We start from the raw sequence: 22,422 nt of genomic DNA, 5'->3' as shown, positions 1-22,422 counted from the left end.
ACAGCAGGGCCCCTGGGCATCGGACCCACACTGGGAAAAATGCTTGGACAGGGCACAGGCCCCCTCCCAAATCCACATACCCACCCTCTGAACACGGGGATGTCCCCAGTGCTGAGGCCCAGCTTTTGTGTGTTTGATTGTTGGCTGCTGCCTCTGTGGCATTGATGCCTCCAGTTGTCAGGCAAAGTGTCCAAGCCTTACAGTCTGATTCCCCCACCCCACCGAGCACAGGAGTAGCAGCCCCAGTGTTCCCGGGCTGATTGCCCGATTTCCAATTGCCACTCACCTCCTCTATCCCCACAGCAGCCATTGTTAGATTCACGTTTTAAATAGGTGTGCTAAAGGCCACCCACGTGACCGATACTGGAGAGCCGGTTAGATCATGCGAGGCCGTTTGACAGGAGGTCTTTCCTGTTAATGAAGCAGAGATTGGCCTTAATTGGTTTCTTACCACGTCATGGCAGAATCCGGATCTCGCCAACAGGAGCCGGCAGGTTAGATCAGAAACCAATCGGTGCCTGGCACGCTTCCTGATTTCCCCCTCTTCCCCGATCTAATTGGAAAATCATTGTGTTCACTCTAACCTCTCAATTTGTTGATCGAATCGCCAATTGTGATATGCTACCGTTACACCTTGTCAGAATGTGTTTAACTGGTACCTTATCAATCTCTTATGGAAATATCTCCTGCAAATATCTCCAAATGCTGGTTCACTGTTTGATCTGGACATTTTCCAACCAAACAATCTGGGTTATATTCTTTTTGTGCCATTGAAATGAGCTAATTTCCAATCTAACACCTTTACCGTTAACCCCTTTTTTCACAAGAGCTATTTTCAATGTCAATCTAAATGCATTTATTGTCATTGTTTTCCAAGTATTTCTCAACCTTTAAATCATTTGCCAATCCCTCTTCATTCCTGAGAACCATGATTCACATTGCATCCTTCTTGTTCAAAGTGCAACGTACACATTGAAAAATAATCCTCAATGAATCCCATACCTTACTGTACCTTAGAATACGTCAAAATAATTAAAATGTGATGAAATAGTTGTCTGCGCTCTGTAGTGTCTGTACGTCTGGAATGATCTTCGACGACATGAGTCCTAGATGGTCATGTATTCATTGCACAAGACTTTCCCTAATATGGCATCAACTGGCACTAAATTAATCATCTTTCTCCGAGACAAATGTTTCCAGAGAAAGGAAACATTTCTCACTCTTGTGATTTGAGATGATGTTGTTTGGTTAGGGTGGGGGCACATTGTTGGAACAGAACAGAAGGGGTTTTACACCCAACCTTGGTCGACTTATTGACAGAATTGCTGATGTCAATACTGAGTTCCCTAAATTGAAAGTGTTTGGTCAGTGACATCCTTCATCTTGAAGATTATAAAAATCATATAAAAAGAACCAAAACATAATTTTGTTTTATTGCTGCAATTCTGTACACATAACCAGTTTCTTGGAGCATAACGTGCACATGTTCCTGAGTCCAAACCTTCCTAATGTACTTAGGGCAATGATTTTCAATTGAATTGTATTTTATGTTTAGTTTGCGTCTCATTTTGGCTCTGCATGTGAATTCAGCAGTGCTTGCTTTGCAAAACGAAGGTCGATAATGTTGTTTTGAGAGGATGGTGATACTCTTCTGAGGTTACAGGTAAAGCCACAGTATTAGATAATGGCAAATTGTTTTGCTCCGTTTCTGTCACCATTTTGAAAACTGGCAAACAAACCATATTCTGATGATGTTTAAGATGATTCCAAATGGTTGCAAGTTTAATATTATCTTATGAGAGTGTGACAATTTTATAAGGTTTTATTCATCTCATCTGTATGCAAATCCAACCCCGGTCTCAGGCCTTTTGTATCATATCAATTTCAGCTGATGAAAGAATGTCAGACATGCCTGAATACTACCTTATGCATATTTATGAATCATCACATCAACGACAGCCAATCCGTGCTGAATATTCCAAATGTTTAAAGCACAATAACTAGCCAGGACATTCTATGCAAAACTATCTGAAGTGTTGTGCATTTTGCAAAATAAATGGTCTTTTTTCAATCCGATACCACAGCTAAAGAAGAAAAATAATTAAATGTCCAAAAGGTTTATGGGAACATCTGCACTTTATTAAAAATGTGACAACAGTGAAATTGTTTTTTGTGGTTAGGGGTATTACTGACAGAGAAATTTATTGTGTATCCTCTGTATACTTTGACATTATGTTGTACATTTAATGAACGTGCAACCTTATTTATAAAATTACCTAGTTACCCACGTCATTCTTTTGTGCCTCACTGTGCAAAATCATAGCCACGATTGTTCATGTAGTGAAACTGACTGCACTTTGAAATAATTAATTTTATACGAAACACTTGGGGATGTCCTGAGGGATATGATAAAATGCTATATAAATTCTTTCTTTCTAAAGTTTTTTCCCAATCACTTCTTTATGACGGTGATGGCTCTTGTAATAAAAGTCAGCTAAGTGTAACAATGTTAAAAGCTGTTTAAAAGAAAATTAAAACCTTGCGGTACTGTCATATAAGGCTGAAGACAATAAAAAATTAAACTATTGCTCAGGGCTTGAGACTAAATTGAGGTTAAAGACTAGAAACATTCTTGATGGTATTGATAGAGAGCCGCCAGTATTAATATCAAAAGTATTCAGCCATTTTCCTCAGCATAAAACAAGCAACATCTGTGCATGGTAAGGCCTAAACTCTCATCGTTTTTTGAACTAATTCCTGCAAATATTTTTGAGTTGCTTTCTGAAACCAGCAAGTTTTTAATACAATTACAAACAGGAAATGATGAATGAAATGAAATGAAAATCGCTTATTGTCACAAGTAGGCTTAAAAGAAGTTACTGTGAAAAGCCACATTCCGGCGCCTGTTCGGGGAGGCTGTTATGGGAATTGAACCATGCTGCTGGCCTGCCTTGGTCTGCTTTCAAAGCCAGTGATTTAGCCCTGTGCTAAACAGCCCCTGATAGGACAAGATGGAGAAAAGGTAAAGCTGACTTGTTAAAGTGAAGCATTCTTGGACCAGAACTAAAAATGCATTGAGAATAACAAATACAGTGCTGCCTGATGTATTTTGGCTACCTTTCTCCAGTTAGGCTACATGCATAATGTACGGTGAAGAATGTTTTCATTCTCTTTATTGGTAGGTGTATTTTGAAATATTTTTGTGTTTATTTCAGCTACATGTAAGAAAATGTCTGCAGCTTTCACTTTCATCCATGTTTGAGCATTTGCAACCAAATCAATGTTTAGAGATGCAACAGTTATGATCAAAGGTCCCAAAATGTTATGCTGTCTTATTTCTTTTCATGCAGACTCTCATCACTTTCTGTTTTTAATTCAAATTTACAGCCTCTGTAGCTTCTCTTTATTTGTAAAGTTTACATTTGAGCTTCAGCCACTGAGAGCTGAGCAGGGCTTTTCCAAGGCTGGCAGTCCTCACGGTGACAATGAATCAAAGAGTACAAGTAAATGAAACTCTAGATACTTCCTCGTTTTATCTTGTCCAGTTCCATTAAAGGGCACACTTATCTTCCAGATTCCCGCTCTGACAAAGGGTTTACATTCACATGTCTTTTATCTTTACAAAAAATGTTGGAGCCTGCCGTGTATTTGCAGCATTCATTCGTATTCATTGGTTCAAGAAGTAATCTCGCCACCCCCTTCTCAAGGGCAGTTTGGGATGGGCAATAAATGCTGGCCTAGCCAGCGATGCCCACGTCCGATGAAACAATTTTTAAAAATTCTCTTTAAATTTCTAAAAGGTATGTTTGTGGAAATTGGCTTGGATCTGTAAGTTTACTTTCTGAATACAGCTGCAAGGCTTGTGCACCAGGAACTGGCTTTACTCTGACAAGAGGCCATCCAGGAGCTAGTATCACTTGATCAGAAACTGGAACATCCGCGATGCTGAGGAGGTCGTGGATAGCACGTTCAGTGAATTGTCACACCGCAGATTAGGATTGGTGAGGGAGACAGAGAATGGGTGACCAAAAGGCAGAGGAAGAGCAGGAAGGCAGTGCAGGTGTCCCCTGCGGTCATCTCCCTCCAAAACAGGTATACCATTTTGGATACTGTTGGGGGAGATGACTCACCGGAGGCGGTAGTAGCCAGGCTCATGGCACCGTGGCTGGCTCTGCTGCACAGAAGGGCGGGAAAAAGACTGGCAGGGCTATAGTCATAGGAGTCAATCGTAAGGGGAGTAGACAGGCGTTTCTGTGGTTGACTCCCGAATGGTATGTTGCCTCCCGAGTGCACGGGTCAGGGATGTCTCAGATCGGCTGCAGGACATCCTGAAGGGGGAGGGTGAACAGCCAGTTGTCGTGGTGCATATAGGCACCAATGATATAGGTAAAAAACGAGATGAGGTCCTACAATCAGAATTTAGGGAGTTAGGAGATAAGTTTAAAAAGTAGCACCTCAAAGATAGTAATCTCAGGATTGCTACCAGTGCCACGAGACAGTCAGAGTAGAAATTCAAAAATAGTCAGAATGAATGCGTGGCTTGAGAGATGGTGCAGGAGGGAGGGGGTTCAGATTTTTGGGAAATTGGAACCTGTTCTGGGGGGCGGTAGGGCCATTACAAATCGGATGGTCTACACCTGGGCAGGACTGGAACCAATGTCCTAGGGAGTGCTTTTGCTAACACTGTTGGGGAGGTTTTAAACTAATGTGGCAGGGGGATGGGAACCAGATTAGGAAGTTAGAGGTCAGTAAAGAGGCAGCAACTAAAGCCAATAAGGTACGAGATAATAAACTCAATGTGACTAAGGGGAAGAGTAGACAGGGAAGAGATGATGAGCGCAAAGGGACAGGTGGTCTGAGGTGCATTTGTTTCAATGCGAGAAGTGTAGCAGGTAAGGCAGATGAATTTAGGGCTTGGATTAGTACCTGGGAATATGATGTTATTGGTATTGCTGAGACTTGGTTGAGGGAAGGGCAAGACTGGCAACTAAATATCCCAGGGTATAGACGCTTCAGGAAGGATAGAGAGGGAGGTAAAAGGGGTGGAGGAGTTGGATTACTGGTCAGAGATGATATCACAGCTATGATTAAGGAGGGCACGATGGAGGATTCGAGCACTGAGGCAATATGGGTAGAGCTAAGAAATAGGAAGGGTGCAGTAACATTGTTGGGACTTTGCTACAGGCCTCCCAAAAGCGAGCGTGAAGTAGAGGTACAAATATGTAGACAGATTATAGAAAAATGTAGGAGCAATAGAGTGGTCGAGATGGGAGATTTTAACTTCCCCAACATTGAATGGGACTCATGTAATGTTGGAGGCGTAGATGGAGCAGTATGTAAATAGTCCAACTCGGGAAGGGGCCATACTGGACCTGGTATTGGGGAATGATCCCGGCCAGGTGGTTGAAGTTTCAGTCGGTGATTACTTTGGGAATAGCGATCAAAATTCCGTAAGTTTTAGAATACTCATGGTCAAAGACGAGAGTGGTCCTAAAGGAAGAGTGCTAAATTGGGGAAAGGCCAAGTATAACAAAATTCGGCAGGAGCTGGGGAATGTGGATCAGGAGCAGCTGTTTAAGGGTAAATCCACATTTGAAATGTGGGAGTCTTTTAAGGAAAGGTTGATTAGAGTGCAGGACAGACTGTCCCTGTGAAAATGAGGGATAAACATGGCAAGATTGGGGAACCATGGATGACGGGTGGAATTGTGAGACTAGCTAAGATGAAAAAGGAAGCATACATAAGATCTAGGCGACTTAAAACTGATGAAGCTTTGGAGGAATATCGGGAAAGTAGGACAAATCTCAAACGCACAATAAAGAGGGCTAAAAGGGGTCATGAAATATCTTTGGCTAACAGGGTTAAGGAAAATCCCAAAGCCTTTTATTTGTATAAAGGAGCAAGAGGGTAACTAGAGAAAGGATTGGCCCACTCAGAGACAAAAGAGGGAATTTATGCGTGGAGTCAGAGGAAATGGGTGAGATTCTTAATGAGTACTTTGCATCGGTATTCACCAAGGAGAGGGACATGACGGATGTTGAGGCTAGGGATGGATGTTTAAATACTTGAGGTCAAGTCAGCATTTGGAAGTTTTGGGTATTTTAAAAGGCATTAAGGTGGACAAGTCCCCAGGTTCGGATGGGATCTATCCCAGGTTGCTGAGGGAAGCGAGGGAAGAAATAGCTGGGGCCTTAACTGATATCTTTGCAGCATCCTTGAGCACGGGTGAGGTCCCGGAGGACTGGAGAATTGCTAATGTTGTCCCTTTGTTTAAGAAGGATAGCAGGGATAATCCAGGGAATTATAGACCTGTGAGCTTGACGTCAGTGGTAGGCAAACTGTTGGAGAAGATACTGAGGGATAGGATCTATTCACATTTGGAAGAAAATAGACTTATCAGTGATAGGCAGCATGGTTTTGTGCAGGGAAGGTACGTCTTACAAATCTAATAGAATTCTTTGAGGAAGTGACAACGTTAATTGATGAGGGAAGGGCTGTAGATGTCATATACATGGACTTCAGTAAGGCGTCTGATAAAGTTTCCCATGGCAGGTTGATGGAAAAAGTGAAGTTGTATGGGGTTCAGGGTGTACTAGCTAGATGGATAAAGAACTGGCTGGGCAACAGGAGACAGAGTAGTGGTGGAAGGGAGTGTCTCAAAATGGAGAAAGGTGACTAGTGGTGTTCCACAGGGATCCGTGCTCGGACCACTGTTGTTTGTAATATACATAAATGATCTGGACGAAGGTATAGGTGGTCTGATTAGCAAGTTTGCAGATGCTAAGATTGGTGGAGCTGCAGATAGTGAGGAGGACTGTCAGAGAATACAGCAAAATATAGATAGATTGGAGAGTTGGGCAGAGAAATGGCAGATGGAGTTCAATCCAGGCAAATGCGAGGTGATGCATTTTGGAAGATCTAATTCAAGAGCGGACTATCCAGTCAATGGAAGAGTCCTGGGGAAAATTGATGTACAGAGAGATCCGGGAGTTCAGGTCCATTGTACCCTGAAGGTGGCAACGCAGGTCGATAGAGTGGTCAAGAAGGCATACAGCATGCTTGCCTTCATCGGACGGGGTATTGAGTCCAAGAGTCGGCAGGTCATGTTACAGTTGTATAGGACTTTGGTTAGGCCACATTTGGAATACTGCGTGCAGATCTGGTCGCCACATTACCAGAAGGATGTGGATGCTTTAGAGAGGGTGCAGAGGAGGTTCACCAGGATGTTGCCTGGTATGGAGGGTGCTAGATATGAAGAAAGGTTGAGTAGATTAAGATTGTTTTTGTTGGAAAGACGGAGGTTGAGGGGGGACCTGATTGAGGTCTACAAAATTATGAGAGGTATGGACAGGGTGGATAGCAACAAGCTTTTTCCAAGAGTGGGGATGTCAATTACAAGGGGTCACGATTTCAAGGTGAGAGGGGAAAAGTTTAAGGGAGATGTGTGTGGAAAGTTTTTTACGCAGAGGGTGGTGGGTGCCTGGAACGCTTTGCCAGCGGAGGAGGTAGAGGCGGGCACGATAGCATCATTTAAGATGCATCTAGACAGATATATGAACGGGCGGGGAACAGAGGGAAGTAGATCCTTGGAAAATAGGCGACAGGTTTAGATAAAGGATCTGGATCGGCGCAGGCTGGGAGGGCCGAAGGGCCTGTTCCTGTGCTGTAATTTTCTTTGTTCTTTGGTATCACTCCAACAGAGCTAAAATAACTCAATCTGGAGCTGGTGTCACTGACCCTTCACTGTCACTGGGTTAAAGTCCTGGAACTCCATCCCTTACAGCACTGTGGGTGTAATTAGAGATGGGCGATGAATGCCGCACCAGCCAGCAAGGCCCACATCCCTTGAATGAATTTTTAAAAGTATTTTTCTGATTGTTTTGCGAATAAATGATATTTGCTGTGCCACAGCAGTGAAAACAATGTAGAGGATTATCATAGAATTTACAGTGCAGAAGGAGGCTATTAGACCCATCGTGTCTACGTCAGCTCTTGAATGAGCACCCTACTTAAGCCTACACCTCCACTCTATCCCCATAACTCAGTAACCCCACCTAACCTAAGGGGCAATTTAGCATGGCCAATCCACCTAACCTGCACATCTTTGGACTGTGGGAGGAAACCGGAGCACCCGGAGGAAACCCACGCTAACATGGGAAGAACGTGCAAACTCCACACAGTCACCCAAGGCCGGAATTGAACCTGGGTCCCTGTAAGGGGCTGTAAGGCAGCAGTGCTAACCACTGTGCCACCCTTGGGCTTGTCAGTAAAATCCCAAATATGCTTATGCTAGAGCTCTAAAATATTTCAAAACATCAATTTCTAACAGAAACGAAGCTCAGTGAGTGTTCCAAAATTATCTCTGACTAATATGAGTTATTGACATTTCAAGTGTTGCAGCAAAGTTGATCTGTGTTTGTCCAGTTTCACTAGGGGAAGCAGGAATTATATTTACAAAACTTTTCAACTTGGGAAGGTTAAATATCTATCTTTTTCATTAGTTAACGATGTTCAAGTCAGATTTAGATAGAAGGTTTTTAGACAAAAGGTACCCAGTGGCTTAGATGCCTATATAAGAGGCAATTTGTAGGAATAGATAGTGTATAAACAATGCATGTGATTTTATAACCTAAGAATTACTAATATCAGAAAGTCCAAAGATGTGCAGCTTAGGTGGATTGGCCATGCTAAATTGCCCTGAGTGTCCAAAATTGCCCTTAGTGTTGGGTGGGGTTACTGGGTTATTGGGATAGGGTGGAGGTGTGGACCTTAGGTAGGGTGCTCTTTCCAAGAGCCGGTGCAGACGCAATGGGCCAAATGGCCTCCTTCTGCACTGTAAATTCTATGAAAAATTCTATGAAAAAAAAAAAATGACTGTTGGCTGAGCTTGCAATACTAAAGACACAAAATGGCTTTTGGCTGAACCACCCACATTCCTGGACAATCATTAGCTGGGTTACATTGCAAACTGGTATAAATAACATCATTTAATTACAGACAGCAGTTAGTCAGGGAGACAGGAATGATTGATATCAAGGCATTGAATGGGAGATTCTAGGGAGGACTTCACCAGTGACTGATAACAGCTCCACAGGACAAAGAGCATTATGTATCCTCGCCAGCCCAAGGTCAGGTGCAGGCAGGAAAAATAACATTAACAGTTAGTATGAGTGACTTCTTCTACCAACTTACTTTACGTAATATCAAATTTAATTGGATAGATAACTAATGTATTTAATCTATAATCAGTATTATTGGACAAGGTCCAGCCGAAATGGGCTGTGTAGCTGTTTTGAAAAATGTATAAGAATGGATGTTTTCCATTGTTTGGTGGAGAGATGGTCTGGGGCTTTAACAGGTGTCATCTCCCCGCTGGCGTAATAAACCGTTTGATGCGAGGACCAGTAGCCCTGGGCGTTGAGTGATTTCTTTGAGATCCTCTCCCGCTAACAATGATCAGCCATAGTACATTGGGAATTTTGAGAAACACCTCGGGCTCTATGTTTGCCATTATAAATATTGGCTGTAATTGTAAGTTTACAGTTAGTAAGTGACATCCAGTATTGGATGAAACTGATGCAATTTGCACTTTAGGTAATGTAGTTTTTATAAATTTTATGAACAAAGTATGTTTTTTTTGCACAGCATAATGTGTGTTTCTGTTCCACCACAGAGAGTCGCTTAATACTTGATGCCTTTGCACAACAATGCAGTAGAGTTCTGACTCTCCTAAAGGACAATGGAAAACTTCTGGACACCAACCAACCTCAAATCGTTTCTTGTGTTAAAAAAGAGAGTGGATGTTATGATGAGCGCACAGGACAGTGTCAGCTAGTCAAAGGTGCCCCAATGCAGCCACGGTCATCAGACAATTCAGAGATGGAATTACAGAATGTGCAAAAGAGACATCAAACCTCAGCCTTGCTTCGTGTGTTCACTGATTCTCTTCAAAGTTACCTACTTGCTGGGGGGCGGCCTTCACAGAGTACTGTGGGAATGAATGAATGCAATCATGTGATCGGAATGGATCCACTTTCCATATCTCCCACCCATACTTTGGGAGGGTGGACATCCCCAACAACATCAGACTCACATGTCCATCCATCATCCACATTCCCCGAGGAGGAGGAAGAGGAGGGCTACTGTCAGAGGTGCCAAGAGTTGGAACAGGAAGTAGTTTTACTCCAACAGGAGAATGAGGAGCTAAGGAAAACTTTGGATTGTATTCCAGGTGTGTGAAATCTAATATTATAACACTGTTCCCTCATACCCTAAATACTAGTGGTTAATTTAGATTCATATTTACGCTGATTATTTTAGAGTCAGAATTGAAACTCTGGTCTTGGACAACTCTGCACGATATTCTTGACCCCAGCTTTAGATGTTGCATTCCTTAAAATTGCAAAGCATTACTTACAGAAGCAGTTCTTAGAATCTTTAGCATAAAGTCCTTATTGTGAGGGAAAATTTCAGGACTGTGGATGCAGATACTATTACATACATTATTGCAACGGAATATGAACCTACAGCAGTCAAGCACACTTTCTAGCTATCTACATATTGTGACAGTAGTTGATCTTTGAAAGTACAAGAAACAGTAAGGATGGGAGTTAGCGTTAGTTTACATGACTTACTATAGAATGGATTTCTCCTTCCCCTTCTGTGTCATCAAGTAATGTTACTGCAAATGATGGCAAAACATTGCATTTGCTGATTGAATTCCGACAAGTCCAGCCAGTGCATACATACCCTCTGCAGTTTTATTCTTTGCTGAGAGTTTAATGTTTTTGGAATTCACAACGATTGAAGAGATTCTTATGGTTGCTGTACTATAATTATTGAAGTAAAAGACCCATAAAATGACTTTCATGAAAACCCTGGCTTCCTGAATGCTGAATAGTGACTCATTCTATTAAGATGCCTGCTATGATTGTGCTAGATGTTTATCTGAAATGATTTTCTTTCATGCAGTGCCCTGCCAGACTGTTCTTGATTATTATAAGACTGTACTCCAGCATCACAATCAACTAGTTCAACCAGTCTCCGAGGATCAACCATCAGAGGTACTTTTGCATGGAAGGGGTCCTTCATGATAAGTTATTTTTGTGCTTATTTGACATTGCTGCCTCGCATTGAGATTGTATCATTAGTATTTCCTTTCTGTTCATTTTAATTTCCTTTCCCTCTGCATTGTGTTAAGCTGGTGTAAGCTTTGGGTCTTTTACTGTACCTTTTGTATGGAAACTGAAATTGTGCTTATAATTATAGGGGTGGATTCTCCGGCCTCGCCCGTGGCAGGACCCGTTGTGAGCGAGAATGAAAAATTTGGCGTTCCAGCCAAAACTCCATTCACTTTCAGCAGCACCGGAAAATCCCAGCCACGAACGAGGATGGAGGATTTATGCCAATAATTCCCAGAAACATACTTAATGACTAATGAGGTGTACTATTTGACAGTAAGCGTTTGATTTTCTGAAGATTGCAGGATTGTAAAAATTGTTTGTTTGGCACAATGTGGTGCAGATATGCATTAATATATGTAATTTGTTTCACGCTGTACTCAGCAGCAACCTACTTTAACAATAGAAACTTTTGTCAATCACACCCATACAGTTGGAACCAAAAGTCTCATTTTTTGATTTGTGATGTTGACATAAATTCTATGTTAAGTAGCTGCAGGGTAGAACAAAAATGCTAACCTGAAACATTTTACCTTAAAGATACACATTCAGGTACACTGTATAATGTTTGATTTATGGGTTTATACAAACATACATAATTTACAGGCAGGAGAAAGCAAGCTGGTCCATCCATCCTGCCCCATACTATGATGGCCGAAATATGTGTCATCTGAGGGTCTGGTGTTGCTCTGTTTACATGCTATAAATATGGCAGTTAATAAGGTCGCATTTCTTAATCCTAATTATGAGTGTACTTTCAGAGTCGCCGGGTATCTCTCGATACCGCCACAAGGTTCAACCCGAATACCGATCAAAGAGCCAATACACCAGTTAGTTAGTTCAAAGTCAATACTACTTTATTTACACACAGTATGTTTTATTCATGCACAATAACACTACAGGCTAAACTATATCTATCACTAACACTTAACTTCGGGTGCCCACTTAGGTCAGAGAAACAATGGCCTGTTGGGTTTGAAGAGGTAACAGGAGAACAGCTAAGGTCGTCCGTCTGGTAGCGAGCGTTGACCTTGAACTTACTTGCTTCTGGTGATGCTGGTGGAAGGGTATCTCCGCTTGAGAGCCGAATCCAAGAGAGTGAACCTTTCGAGGGGGTTCCTTCTTATACTTGGGGGGGCTTCGCGCGCTTTTGGGCGGGCCTTAAACTTGGTCCCAATTAATTGGGCAGCTTCTTGATCATTGTCATCGATCTAAGCCAATATAGGGGCCGGTGCCTTGATGGCTGGGCGTGTCCCAAGTGGCCGTTGGCCTTGCTTTGTTTGTGTCTTCTGGTTGGGGTAGTGGCGCCGGAATGTCTAAGACAGTATCGGCTACCTGAGCACTAGTCCTTTGTTCCCGGAGATGGGCCATCAATCTGTAAATCGACCCAGAGTTTCGATTCCGTCTGCTGACTGCCTTCCAAATATACATTCAGGCTCGGTGCCTGCTTGTTGCTTTGTATTGTCCATTTTTCCCTATAGGCTCTGCGAGTGTCCATTTTGTATCCTGGAAGTGGCCATCCCAGATGGCTACACGCCCTCCTTGTGATCCTCAACGTGACGCGTGAAGGATCATATTACTGAATCTTCTTTGTTCTCTGCCTAAGTCGAGCACCCGCAATCAAGGACAGGTTCTATCCTACACTGTCCTATGGATTGGAACCTTTACCTAAATTGCTTTATGTACATCACATTATCATAAAATTCTAAGGGGCGCTATAACAATCAAGCATTACATTTCTTTTTCATTTAAAACACGGGAACCTCTAACTATCCTTCTCTAAACTACCTTTAGTCAATCAAAAGAATTTACAAACAGTATAAACTATATAATAGCAGCATTACATTTCTCTGTATCTTGGTGGTCAAATACAGAATTTCACATCTTTCTTTTATTAGAACAAACAAAAAAAATAATCTATGCACTTTAGTTACTTAGAGAGAGTGGGGGGTTTGCTGGAGTCCGAAAATAGGGGGTCTGAGTGTATATACCGGAGTGCGGGAGGCTTTCCCTCGCCATTTCCAAAGTCTCAGTGTCTGGATGACACTGCAGAGTATTGCTATGACTAACAGTGCTTCTACGATGTACGACAGGGAATACCATTTTATAAAGTTGTCACACCATGTTGGTGGTCAGTGGCTGTCTCTGGGTGTGGTGTATGGCAGGGATGGGAAACATTCACGGCCTGTGGGGTAGGGGTCGGGGGTCGCGTCCGCGCACAACTGTAGTGATCCCACGAAGATCCAAATGTAGATCATAATGTCTGTCTTCATGTTCTCTTTTCTTTCTTGGTCTTCCGTTGTCTTCTGTTGTTCTGGATTTCTTGTGGACACAAGCATAATATTTGTTATTACCTTGTTTAATATCTCCTATGTCTGTCTGTCTGTCCTTTTATTATCAATTTCTCATTAGAATTGTCACTATATGTGACTCCGTCATTTTTTTTAAACCAAATATTTTTGGGGACAAGACATCCGGAAAGAAAATACTGTCACAGCGCAAGCAGCCTCGCAGCCTGTGTGATCGATGCGCTGAGTGGGCAGATAATTTCTCCGTCCAGGAGCAAAGTGTTTCTCCAAGTGTTTGAGGATATAAATAGCATGTGGGAGTGCAACCTAAGGATCGCCGGAAAACAAACAACTTGTGGCAAAGAGCATTCTTTAAACCACAGACTAAAAGAACAGTAAAAGAGTTTCAAACCAAAAGCTCCGAATGGGGTGCGTATGGGCCGCGGCGGGACAAGAATGGGTGGAATCCCCGGGTAGGACGGTGACCAGTGCCATAGGTGAACTACCCGAGCATAGCTGACCAGATGGGGGTCCTCAGGCAGGGCGGTGACCAGTGCCGTTACTCCAGTGCCTGGGTGACCGGACAAGAACGGAAAGAATTTGCTTTCATCGTGGATACTGCCTCTTATGATTGCCATCGAATCAGAAGATAGTTATGACTGGGTGCCTGTCGACAAACCAGTTCCTCTAACTACCATTTGGCATTAAAAGAGTAGGTATGACTGCATCATAATTTTGCGTGGGGCCATGAATAAACTTTATCAGAGGGTCATACACAAACAAACATTCGACATTTAAAATTAACAAACTAAAATAACAAAATTGGGCAGGCTCCATCAGGAAGAGGGACACCGTCAATCTCCATCGGTTCCTTTTTACCATCATCTGGACACCTCATTGCTCTATAGCGAAAAGAGTCGCAAAGGGGCTTGTCTGATGGGAGTCAGACTCTGAGTCATCATCTCCCGGTTGCCACACTCGTGACTGGAGTAGCTGCGCCAAGGCTGCTTGGGGCGATGTGGGGTCCATCTCATCGTTACGGATGAGTCTGTAGGAATTGTCGCGGTGCCAATGTTTAGTGTCTAGGTTGGAGGTGGTAGGGGGCAATCTATCGTCATCAGGCGGTCGGTCTGGTTCAGGGGCTTTTATGTAAGTGGTCTCAAAGGGGTAAAACGAATCTTGTTCGGAGTCGCTGGGAGTGGGGCCTGGTGCAGAATTGAAATTGTGTGGCGGCTCCATGGGGTCTTGCGTATCAGTGCTGTCGCTGTCGCTGCTGGTCGAATGAAGGGAGAGGCAGAGTCGTGCCTCTGGGGGTGGAGTCGAAGTGGTGTCCGAGGATGGGCTGGACTGGTTGAGGAAGGGTAGAATCATAGAATTTACAGTGCAGAAGGAGGTCATTCAGCCCATCGAGTCTGCACTGGCTCTTGGAAAGAGCACCCCACCCAAGGTCCACACCTCCACCCTATCCCCATACCCAGTAACCCCACCCAACACTAAGGGCAATTTTGGACACTATGGGCAATTTAGCATGGCCAATCCACCTAACCCGCACATCTTTGGACTGTGGGAGGAAACCGGAGCACCCGGAAGAAACCCACGCACACACGGGGAGGATGTGCAGACTCCGCACAGACAGTGACCCAAGCCGGGAATCGAACCTGGGACCCTGGAGCTGTGAAGCAATTGTGCTATCCATAATGCTACCGTGCTGCCCATTAGGTAGGACCTGGTCGGCCATGGGCGGGGCGTGTTCGTCTGTTGCTACAACTGAGATGTCGTGTGAGTGGTTGCTCTGTGTGCCATAAGCCTTAAGCTGGTTTATGTGAAACCATCCTGCCTTGCCATTGGGATAAGTGATCTTATAAACGGAAGGGCTGACTTTGTCTGAAATGGAGTAGGGTCCTGCGAATTTGGGGGAAATAACTGAACTGGGGTTGTATAGGGATAGCATGACCTGCTGCCCTACTGAAAAGTCTGTGGCGTGTACCGTTTTGTCAAAACATACTTTACTTTGCTTCTTTCGTGTACCAAGCCTAAATGCTGCGGCGAGCTGGGCTGCTTTAACATTATCGAGAATCTGCTGTACTGCTTTCTCATGGGTGAGAGCGGTGACTGTGGGGCTGGCCAAATCAAGTCCTAACAAGTATTCTGTTCCCTTCATGGGTCGTCCGGTCATGAGGGTGTGGGGGGTGTATCCGGTCGAAGTGGATACCGTGTTCCTTATGAACATGAGTGCAAAAGGGAGAACCGTATCCCATGTGGTATTGTGCTGTTGCACCATTTTCCTGAGGGTTGCCTTGAGGGTTCTATTCATTCGCTCTATGATTCCGCTTGATTGGGGGGGATAGGTAACGTGAAATTTTTGTCGGATGCCGAAAATTGTGAGGACATTTATCATGACTCGTCCTGTGAAACGTGAGCCTTGGTCTGAATCTATACTACGGGGAAGTCCCCACCTTGTAAAGATGTGCTGCGTTAGGATCTTGGCTGTCATTTTAGCCGTGTTAGTTCTAGATGGAAAAGCTTCCACCCATTTAGTGAAGGTGTCAATTACTATCAACACATACTTAAAACCATTCTTGCAGCGGGGGTAGGGGACCTATGTAATCAATCTGTAAATTCGTCCAGGGGCCATTAACAGGCTGGGTGTGACTGAGCTGAGCTTTCCTCGCATACCTGTCTGGATTGTTCTGGGTGCAAATTAAACAATTTTCAATGTATTGCGTTACATTGGATTTCAAATCGGGCCACCAGCAGAGAGGTCTGAGGTGGGCAAGGGTTGCATCTATCCCTTGGTGTCCATGGTTGTCATGGAATTGGCAGATAATTTGGTTTCTGTCTTGGGTGGGGACCACATAAATACCATCCTTTAAAATTATGCCGTTGTGTGTTAAAGTGTTTCTGTACTTATCATAGGGAGCTGGGAAGTTACCTTTTAAAACTTCCCTGAGCATTTCGTCTTCCTTTTGAGCCTGAGCTAAATCTTGGATATTGGTCTGTGAGACCTGGACCAGGTGTACTGGGGCACTCTCGGGGGGGGGGGATTCCAAAAGTGACCGTGTCTGGAACCTGCCTTTGCTAGGGCGCCTGCCTTAACATTATATGGGGGGGGGGGAAGAACGATGGTGGCTACGGACTTTAATGATGCCGTATTTACAATCGTTTGCTGTCCTGAGAATATGCTGGAGTAATGGGGCTGAGGGTAGGGGTTTTCCATCCGCGGAAACAAAACCTCTAGATTCCCACCGGTGTAGGAATTCCGTTAAACTATTGCAGACATATAGGCTGTCGGAGTATATGTCGGCTGGAGTTGGGAACGAGTCGGGGTGCTCTACAATATATGCTACGGCTGCTAATTCGGCTGCCTGCGAACCTAGATGTCCAGGCAATTTCAGTGATATCTCCTCTGACGCACGTCCCTGCGAGTCCCCTACATAAATGCCACTACCAGTGATTTGTTTACCATTTAAAACTGGAAGAGCCATCCACATAAATCTTAAGAGGTGCGTCTGTGTCTGTGGGCTGGGGTCTCTGGGTATAGTACCTGGTTTCGGCGGAGCTGATTTGGGTACAAAGGGTCCTGTATTGTGCCTGGTGGTGATAACCTCACACTCATGTGAGTTGCCTGCGTACTGTAGATTATCTGCTAGAAACGTGTGTGTCTTAGTCCTTTTAACCTTAATGTCCCGTCCTTGTAGGAGTAGGGTTCATCGTGCTGCGCGAATTTGGCTGACTGTGCCGTCCTTTAGTCTACCGTCTAGTAGAAGTTGGGTTGGGGTGTGCTCTGTTAAAATGGTTACGGGGTTGAGTCCTGTTATGTACGCAAAGTACTGCACAGCCCAAAAAACTGCGAGCAAGTGCTTTTCGCAGGCAGAAAATCCTTGCTCTACTGGATCGAGAACTTGTGAAGTGTATGTCACGGGGCCTAAACGATCGTGTTTTTCTTGGAGGAGCACATCCGAAAAGGTTCTGTCGGTGGTTGCGACCTCAATTGCGTATGGGGAGAGTGGGTCTGGGACCTGTAATGTGGGAGCTGTGCTGAGGGCTCGTTTTAATGCATCCACTGCATCCGTGTGCTGTGGAAGCCATTCCCATGGGGCTTGCTTTTTTAGGAGTTCGGAAAGAGGGGCTGCCTTTGTGGCAAAACCGTCTATGTGGTTCCTGCAGTAGCCAACCAGTCATAGAAATGACCGGAGGGCTGTGACATTATGGGGCAAGGGTAATTTAACAATGGAGTCAATGCCTTTCTGTTCGATCTCGCGTTTGCCATGGGTGATCACTGTGCCCAAATAAATTACTTTTTCTTGGAGAATCTGGGCCTTTTTGGGGTTTACTTTACATCCGATTTCGTGAAGGAGTCCTAATAATTCGGTGAGAAACAAAATGTGTTCTCCCTTAATGTCTGTCTGTCGAAGCAAGTTGTCTACATACTGGACAAGGCAATCGGGTCGGGAAAATTTAGCTAATCCATTTGCCAGCGGTCGGTGGAAAATGGACGGGGATTTGTGGAAGCCTTGTGGTAGGCACGTCCATGTGTATTGCTGTCCCTGGAAGTTGAAAGCAAATTTGTATTGGCACTCTTTATCCAATGGAATGGACCAAAAGCCGTTGCTGATGTCCAAAACCAAAAAACATTTTGACTGAAATCTCTGTTTTAACATTGTCTCGGGGCTCGTGGCCAGGGTGGGGGCTGCTAATGGGGTCACTTTGTTTAGTTCCCTATAATCGATGGTCAGTCGCCATGAGCCATCGGGTTTCCTTATGGGCCAAATTAGGGCATTGTTCGTTGAGGCTACTGAACAAAGTACGTCTTGGTCAAGTAAACTTTGGATGATCTTTGTGATTTCTCCCTCTGCTTATTGGGGAAAACCGTACTGTTTTGGGGGTTTGGGGCCGGGTCCTGTAATGTTGACTAAACCTGCTATCTTGCCGCAGTCGTGCTTGTGCTGGGCAAAAGAAACTTTGTGTCTCTACAAAATGTCTCTAACGTCTTTGTCCTGACTAATGGTTCGTGGATCAAACCATAAGTCTCCTACTGCACTAATCCCGTGTGCGTAGTCTCCAAATATGAGCGTGGCGGGGGCTCGTGCTGCCTTTGCCATTCTCCACACACATTTATTTACGGGGTCGAACAAAAGATTGTGGGAGCTCATAAAGTCTATCCCCAAAATGTGTTTGGCTGTCTGGGGTAGATCTACCAGAACGACGGGTTGTTTGGTTTTAATGTTGCCTATCTGAATCGCTACAGGGGCTGTCATGTGTCCCTGCTGCAAGTGTCCTCTGAAACCGCTGAGGGTAATGGTATCTGTGGTGGGCTATGTGTCTCTTGGAACATTGTGGAGGAATTTAGCGTGGTACGGGACCCTCCTGTGACCCAAAGAAATTCTATGGGGTGTCCCCGGACTGTGCCTGCTACTACCGGCCTTCCGGACTTGTCCCAAAGGGTGTCGCAGACCCAAGTTGGGGAGTCCGAACACCGTCAATCAGTGCCGTTCATGTCTACGTTCTCAGAACGGGTGCTAACACAATGAATGGGCTTGGCTCTATTCTTATTCAGGGTATTTGCCTGCTGGTTTCGCTGCTGTTTCTGGGGGGCATTGCACTCTCATGTGTAATGTCCTAACTGTCCGCAATTGTAACACTGTTGGGATTTAGGCTGCTGTGGGCTGTTTCTTCCCTCGTTTACCCCTGCGGGGTTTTGGTGTGTCCTGACTGGATGCATGTTAGCAACTGCCTGCTCTTCATCTGCTTTTCTGTAATCTGACTTTCCCGTAATCTGACTTTCCCTGAAGGGACAGTTCCCAAACTCGGGAAAATCTCTTTAGTACCCATTTCACATTGTGGGTATCGTCTGAGGGGTCGTAATTGGCGCAAGCTCTCTGTCCTGCTTCGGTCGCGTGAGCGACTAGGATTCGAGTCCATTTGGCCATATTCTCTGGCGTCAAATGGGCATGGGCTAACTCTCCAAATACTGCTGTGAACTGAGTCCAAAGGCGTCCAGCAAACGCCGTTGGGTGCTCGGTCTTTTTCTGCCGACATTAATAGAGGCCTTCTACGGGATCTCCCTTATTGTAGCCGATCGCATCTAGGATCGCTGCATACATTTCTTGGAGGGTGCCTCCTCCTACATTTTGTGGGTCGGGAAGGGCTGCCACAACTGTGGGGTCGAGGCTCAAAACTGTGAGCTTCACTTGCTCTTTTTTGTCCAGGCCGTACATGGTCGCCTGTTGCTTAACTTTTGCAAAATAATGGTGTGGTTCCGATGTGGTTTGGAATGGTGTTATTTTGTCACACGCGTCCCTTAATTGGGTGACGGTTAATGGGGTGGTGTACAGAAAATTGGGGTCTCCGTTTGTTGTGGCCCTGCGCTGTGTGGTGACACGGTTCATGGGATTGTGCGCTGGCTGTTGTTGCTGATTTTCTCCTTGGTTCAATTGCTCTGTTTTATTACCTTTGCTCTCGAGTCGCCAGGTATCTTTATGATACCGCCACGAGGTTCAAGTCCGAGTAATGATCAATAATCCGATACACCGATTAGTAAGGTTTAAATCAAAGCACATTTATTATACACAGTAATCGCTACTCGTGCACAAATTCTACGTCTAAGCTACTTCTACAACTAACAGGCCTATACTTAACTTTGGACTAGCCCAGCAGGTCAGGGAAACAAATGGCCTTTTGTTCGGGTTATGAGCCTGCGGGATTCGAAGTTGCTACGGATTGGCCTATCTCGTAGAGAGCGTTGAATTAAGACATATGATTTCGATCTTCACTGCTCCGGTCACGGTCAATGTTGGTTCGTTGTTGCTGGGTGACCCGGACAGGAAGAAGAGCGTGAAGAGAGCGAAGAGGTGGAGAAGAAGAGTGAAGAGAGAGCGATTTGAACTTGGGGCTCAACTCTTATAGACCCGAGGGGCTTCCCGCCTTTCGGGGCGGACCCTGGACCTGGTCCCAAGTGATTGGACGTTGTCCCAATCGCTTGGTTCGATTTTCTCCAATGCTGGAGCGGTTCCCTGATCGATGGGCGGTCTTGAGGTGCTCGTTCACCTCCTTTGTGTTGGCTCCTGCTGGCGCCGAGGAGTCTGGCTTTGCTTTGTGTGTCAAAAATGTTACTTATTGTTCCCGGGGATTGCTCATCAGTATGCAGATGGCTGCTACATTGTTGTGTTGATGGTCGCTGGTATCGATGTTGTCTGGTTTTTGCAGAGGTAAATACACAGCAAACCTGCAGCCGCTGGTTTCTGTCTTGTTGGCTGATTTTCCCATCAGCCTTTGCCGTTCGCCATTTTAAATCGGGAGTTGGCCAATTTAGGTGGCTACACTGTGCAGTCGGGGGTGGGGGTGCTTTTCTTTTCTGAGGTTTATCCTGAGTACATGCTCATGTACATAGCGGTGGGCAGTTACATTTAACTCCTGCCAATCGGGGCTATTTTCCTGATCTAACTGGGGTCCAAATGTATTCTGGAAACCATTTTGTACAGAAAGCAGGGATTGCAGGTCTGCAATTTGCTTTCAGCATTTGGCGTGGTCTACTGAACTCTGCCTTTGTTCCATCGTGGAACTGTGGAGTGCTCGGAGGGCTGCTTTTAAATCGTTACATTGTTTCTTTAATTGCTCGACTTGGTGTTCTGTCTCTTCACGTACCAACACCGTTGCGTGCCTTATCATATTGTGACTGAAAGCTGCTTAGGTGAGCGAGACAAGATTGGTGGGCCCGTTTGACATCCGCCATCTCCTTGTTTTTTGCCGCTAACAGCTCTCTAAGTTGCCTGTTAACTTTCTCGCACAAGCTAACGTCTCCCTCACTATTCTTCTCTCTGTCCTGAATCTCTCTGCGGAGCGTCTTCACGGCCTCCTCTGTGCCTCGCAATTGTGTCAAGCAGGTCACGATTGCCATCGGCTTATGAACTTTCCCTAAGCTTTTCTTATGAATCTTGGTCAGGTTCTCCCACCAAGTATGTCCTACACTCCCGGGACCTGTTTCCTCATTTGTACAAAATTCACTCCAAAGGGACCATCCTTTCCCTTTTAGATATTTCCGAATTTCCTCTTCCCATATGGGACACTGCCCTGCTCTATTGGTCGCTGTGACCTTGAATTCCTGGGAGTTCATAAGGCGTTCCATTGCCTTCATTGCCATCTCTATACTGTTATCTCTGGGTTTCTACCGTAAAATTGGAACAGTGGGGAATAAAGCGGTGATGCAAACACGGGTTCGGCTTAAGCTATTTTCCGGTCTACAAAACTCCCGACAGTTTTGCGCAACAAAATCTATCAAGGTTTACCTTGTATCCCTTGTTAGTACGCATGCAAATAACACACTTCCGAATCTTGGAGGTTTGATCGATATTGGTCTTACACTTGTGGTTTTTACTTTTTCCAATTGGATTTCTAATTCAAATTTGGGTTCTCTCTGAGTGACAAAGTCACTTCTAGGTCGAGTCCCGTCAGATGTCGCCAGTAATGTTGCTCTGTTTACTTGCTATAAATATAGCAGTTAATAAGGTCGCCTTTCTTAATCCTAATTATGTTTCTACTTTCAGAGTCGCCAGGTATCTCTCGATACCGCCACGAGGTTCAACCGAATACTGATCAAAGAGCCAATACACCAGTTAGTTAGTTCAAAGTCAATACTACTTTATTTACACACAGTATGATTTACTCATGCACAATAACACTACAGGCTAAACTATATCTATCACTAACACCTATACTTAACTTCGGGTGCCCACTTAGGTCAGAGGAACAATGGCCGTTGTTCGGATCTGGGCCTGTTGGGTTCAAAGAGGTAACAGGAGTATAGCTAAGGTCGTCTGTCTGGTAGCGAGCATTGACCTTGAACTTACTTGCTTCTGGTGATGCTGCTCTGCTTGAGAACCGAATCCAAGAGAATGAACCTTTCGCGGGAATTCCTTCTTATACTTGGAGGGGCTTCGCGTGCTTTTAGGTGGGCC

General features: G+C 44.7%; 1 protein-coding gene across 2 annotated transcripts in view; it reads left to right on the top strand.

Moving 5' to 3' along the window:
• LOC140408861 (BEN domain-containing protein 4) overlaps window positions 1-22,422 on the top strand; it is a 76,252-nt gene that overhangs the window by 15,156 nt on the left and 38,674 nt on the right. For both annotated transcript variants that reach the window (XM_072496667.1, XM_072496668.1), the window contains exons 2-3: window positions 9,674-10,231; window positions 10,972-11,063. In XM_072496667.1, coding sequence (XP_072352768.1) covers window positions 9,674-10,231; window positions 10,972-11,063 — 650 coding nt within the window. The remainder of the gene's footprint in view (window positions 1-9,673; window positions 10,232-10,971; window positions 11,064-22,422) is intronic.

Source organism: Scyliorhinus torazame, chromosome 3 (assembly GCF_047496885.1).
Source record: "Scyliorhinus torazame isolate Kashiwa2021f chromosome 3, sScyTor2.1, whole genome shotgun sequence".
Lineage (NCBI taxonomy): Eukaryota > Metazoa > Chordata > Chondrichthyes > Carcharhiniformes > Scyliorhinidae > Scyliorhinus > Scyliorhinus torazame.
The sequence above is the reverse complement of the archived record's forward strand: the minus strand, read 5'-3'. Positions and strand labels throughout refer to the sequence as shown.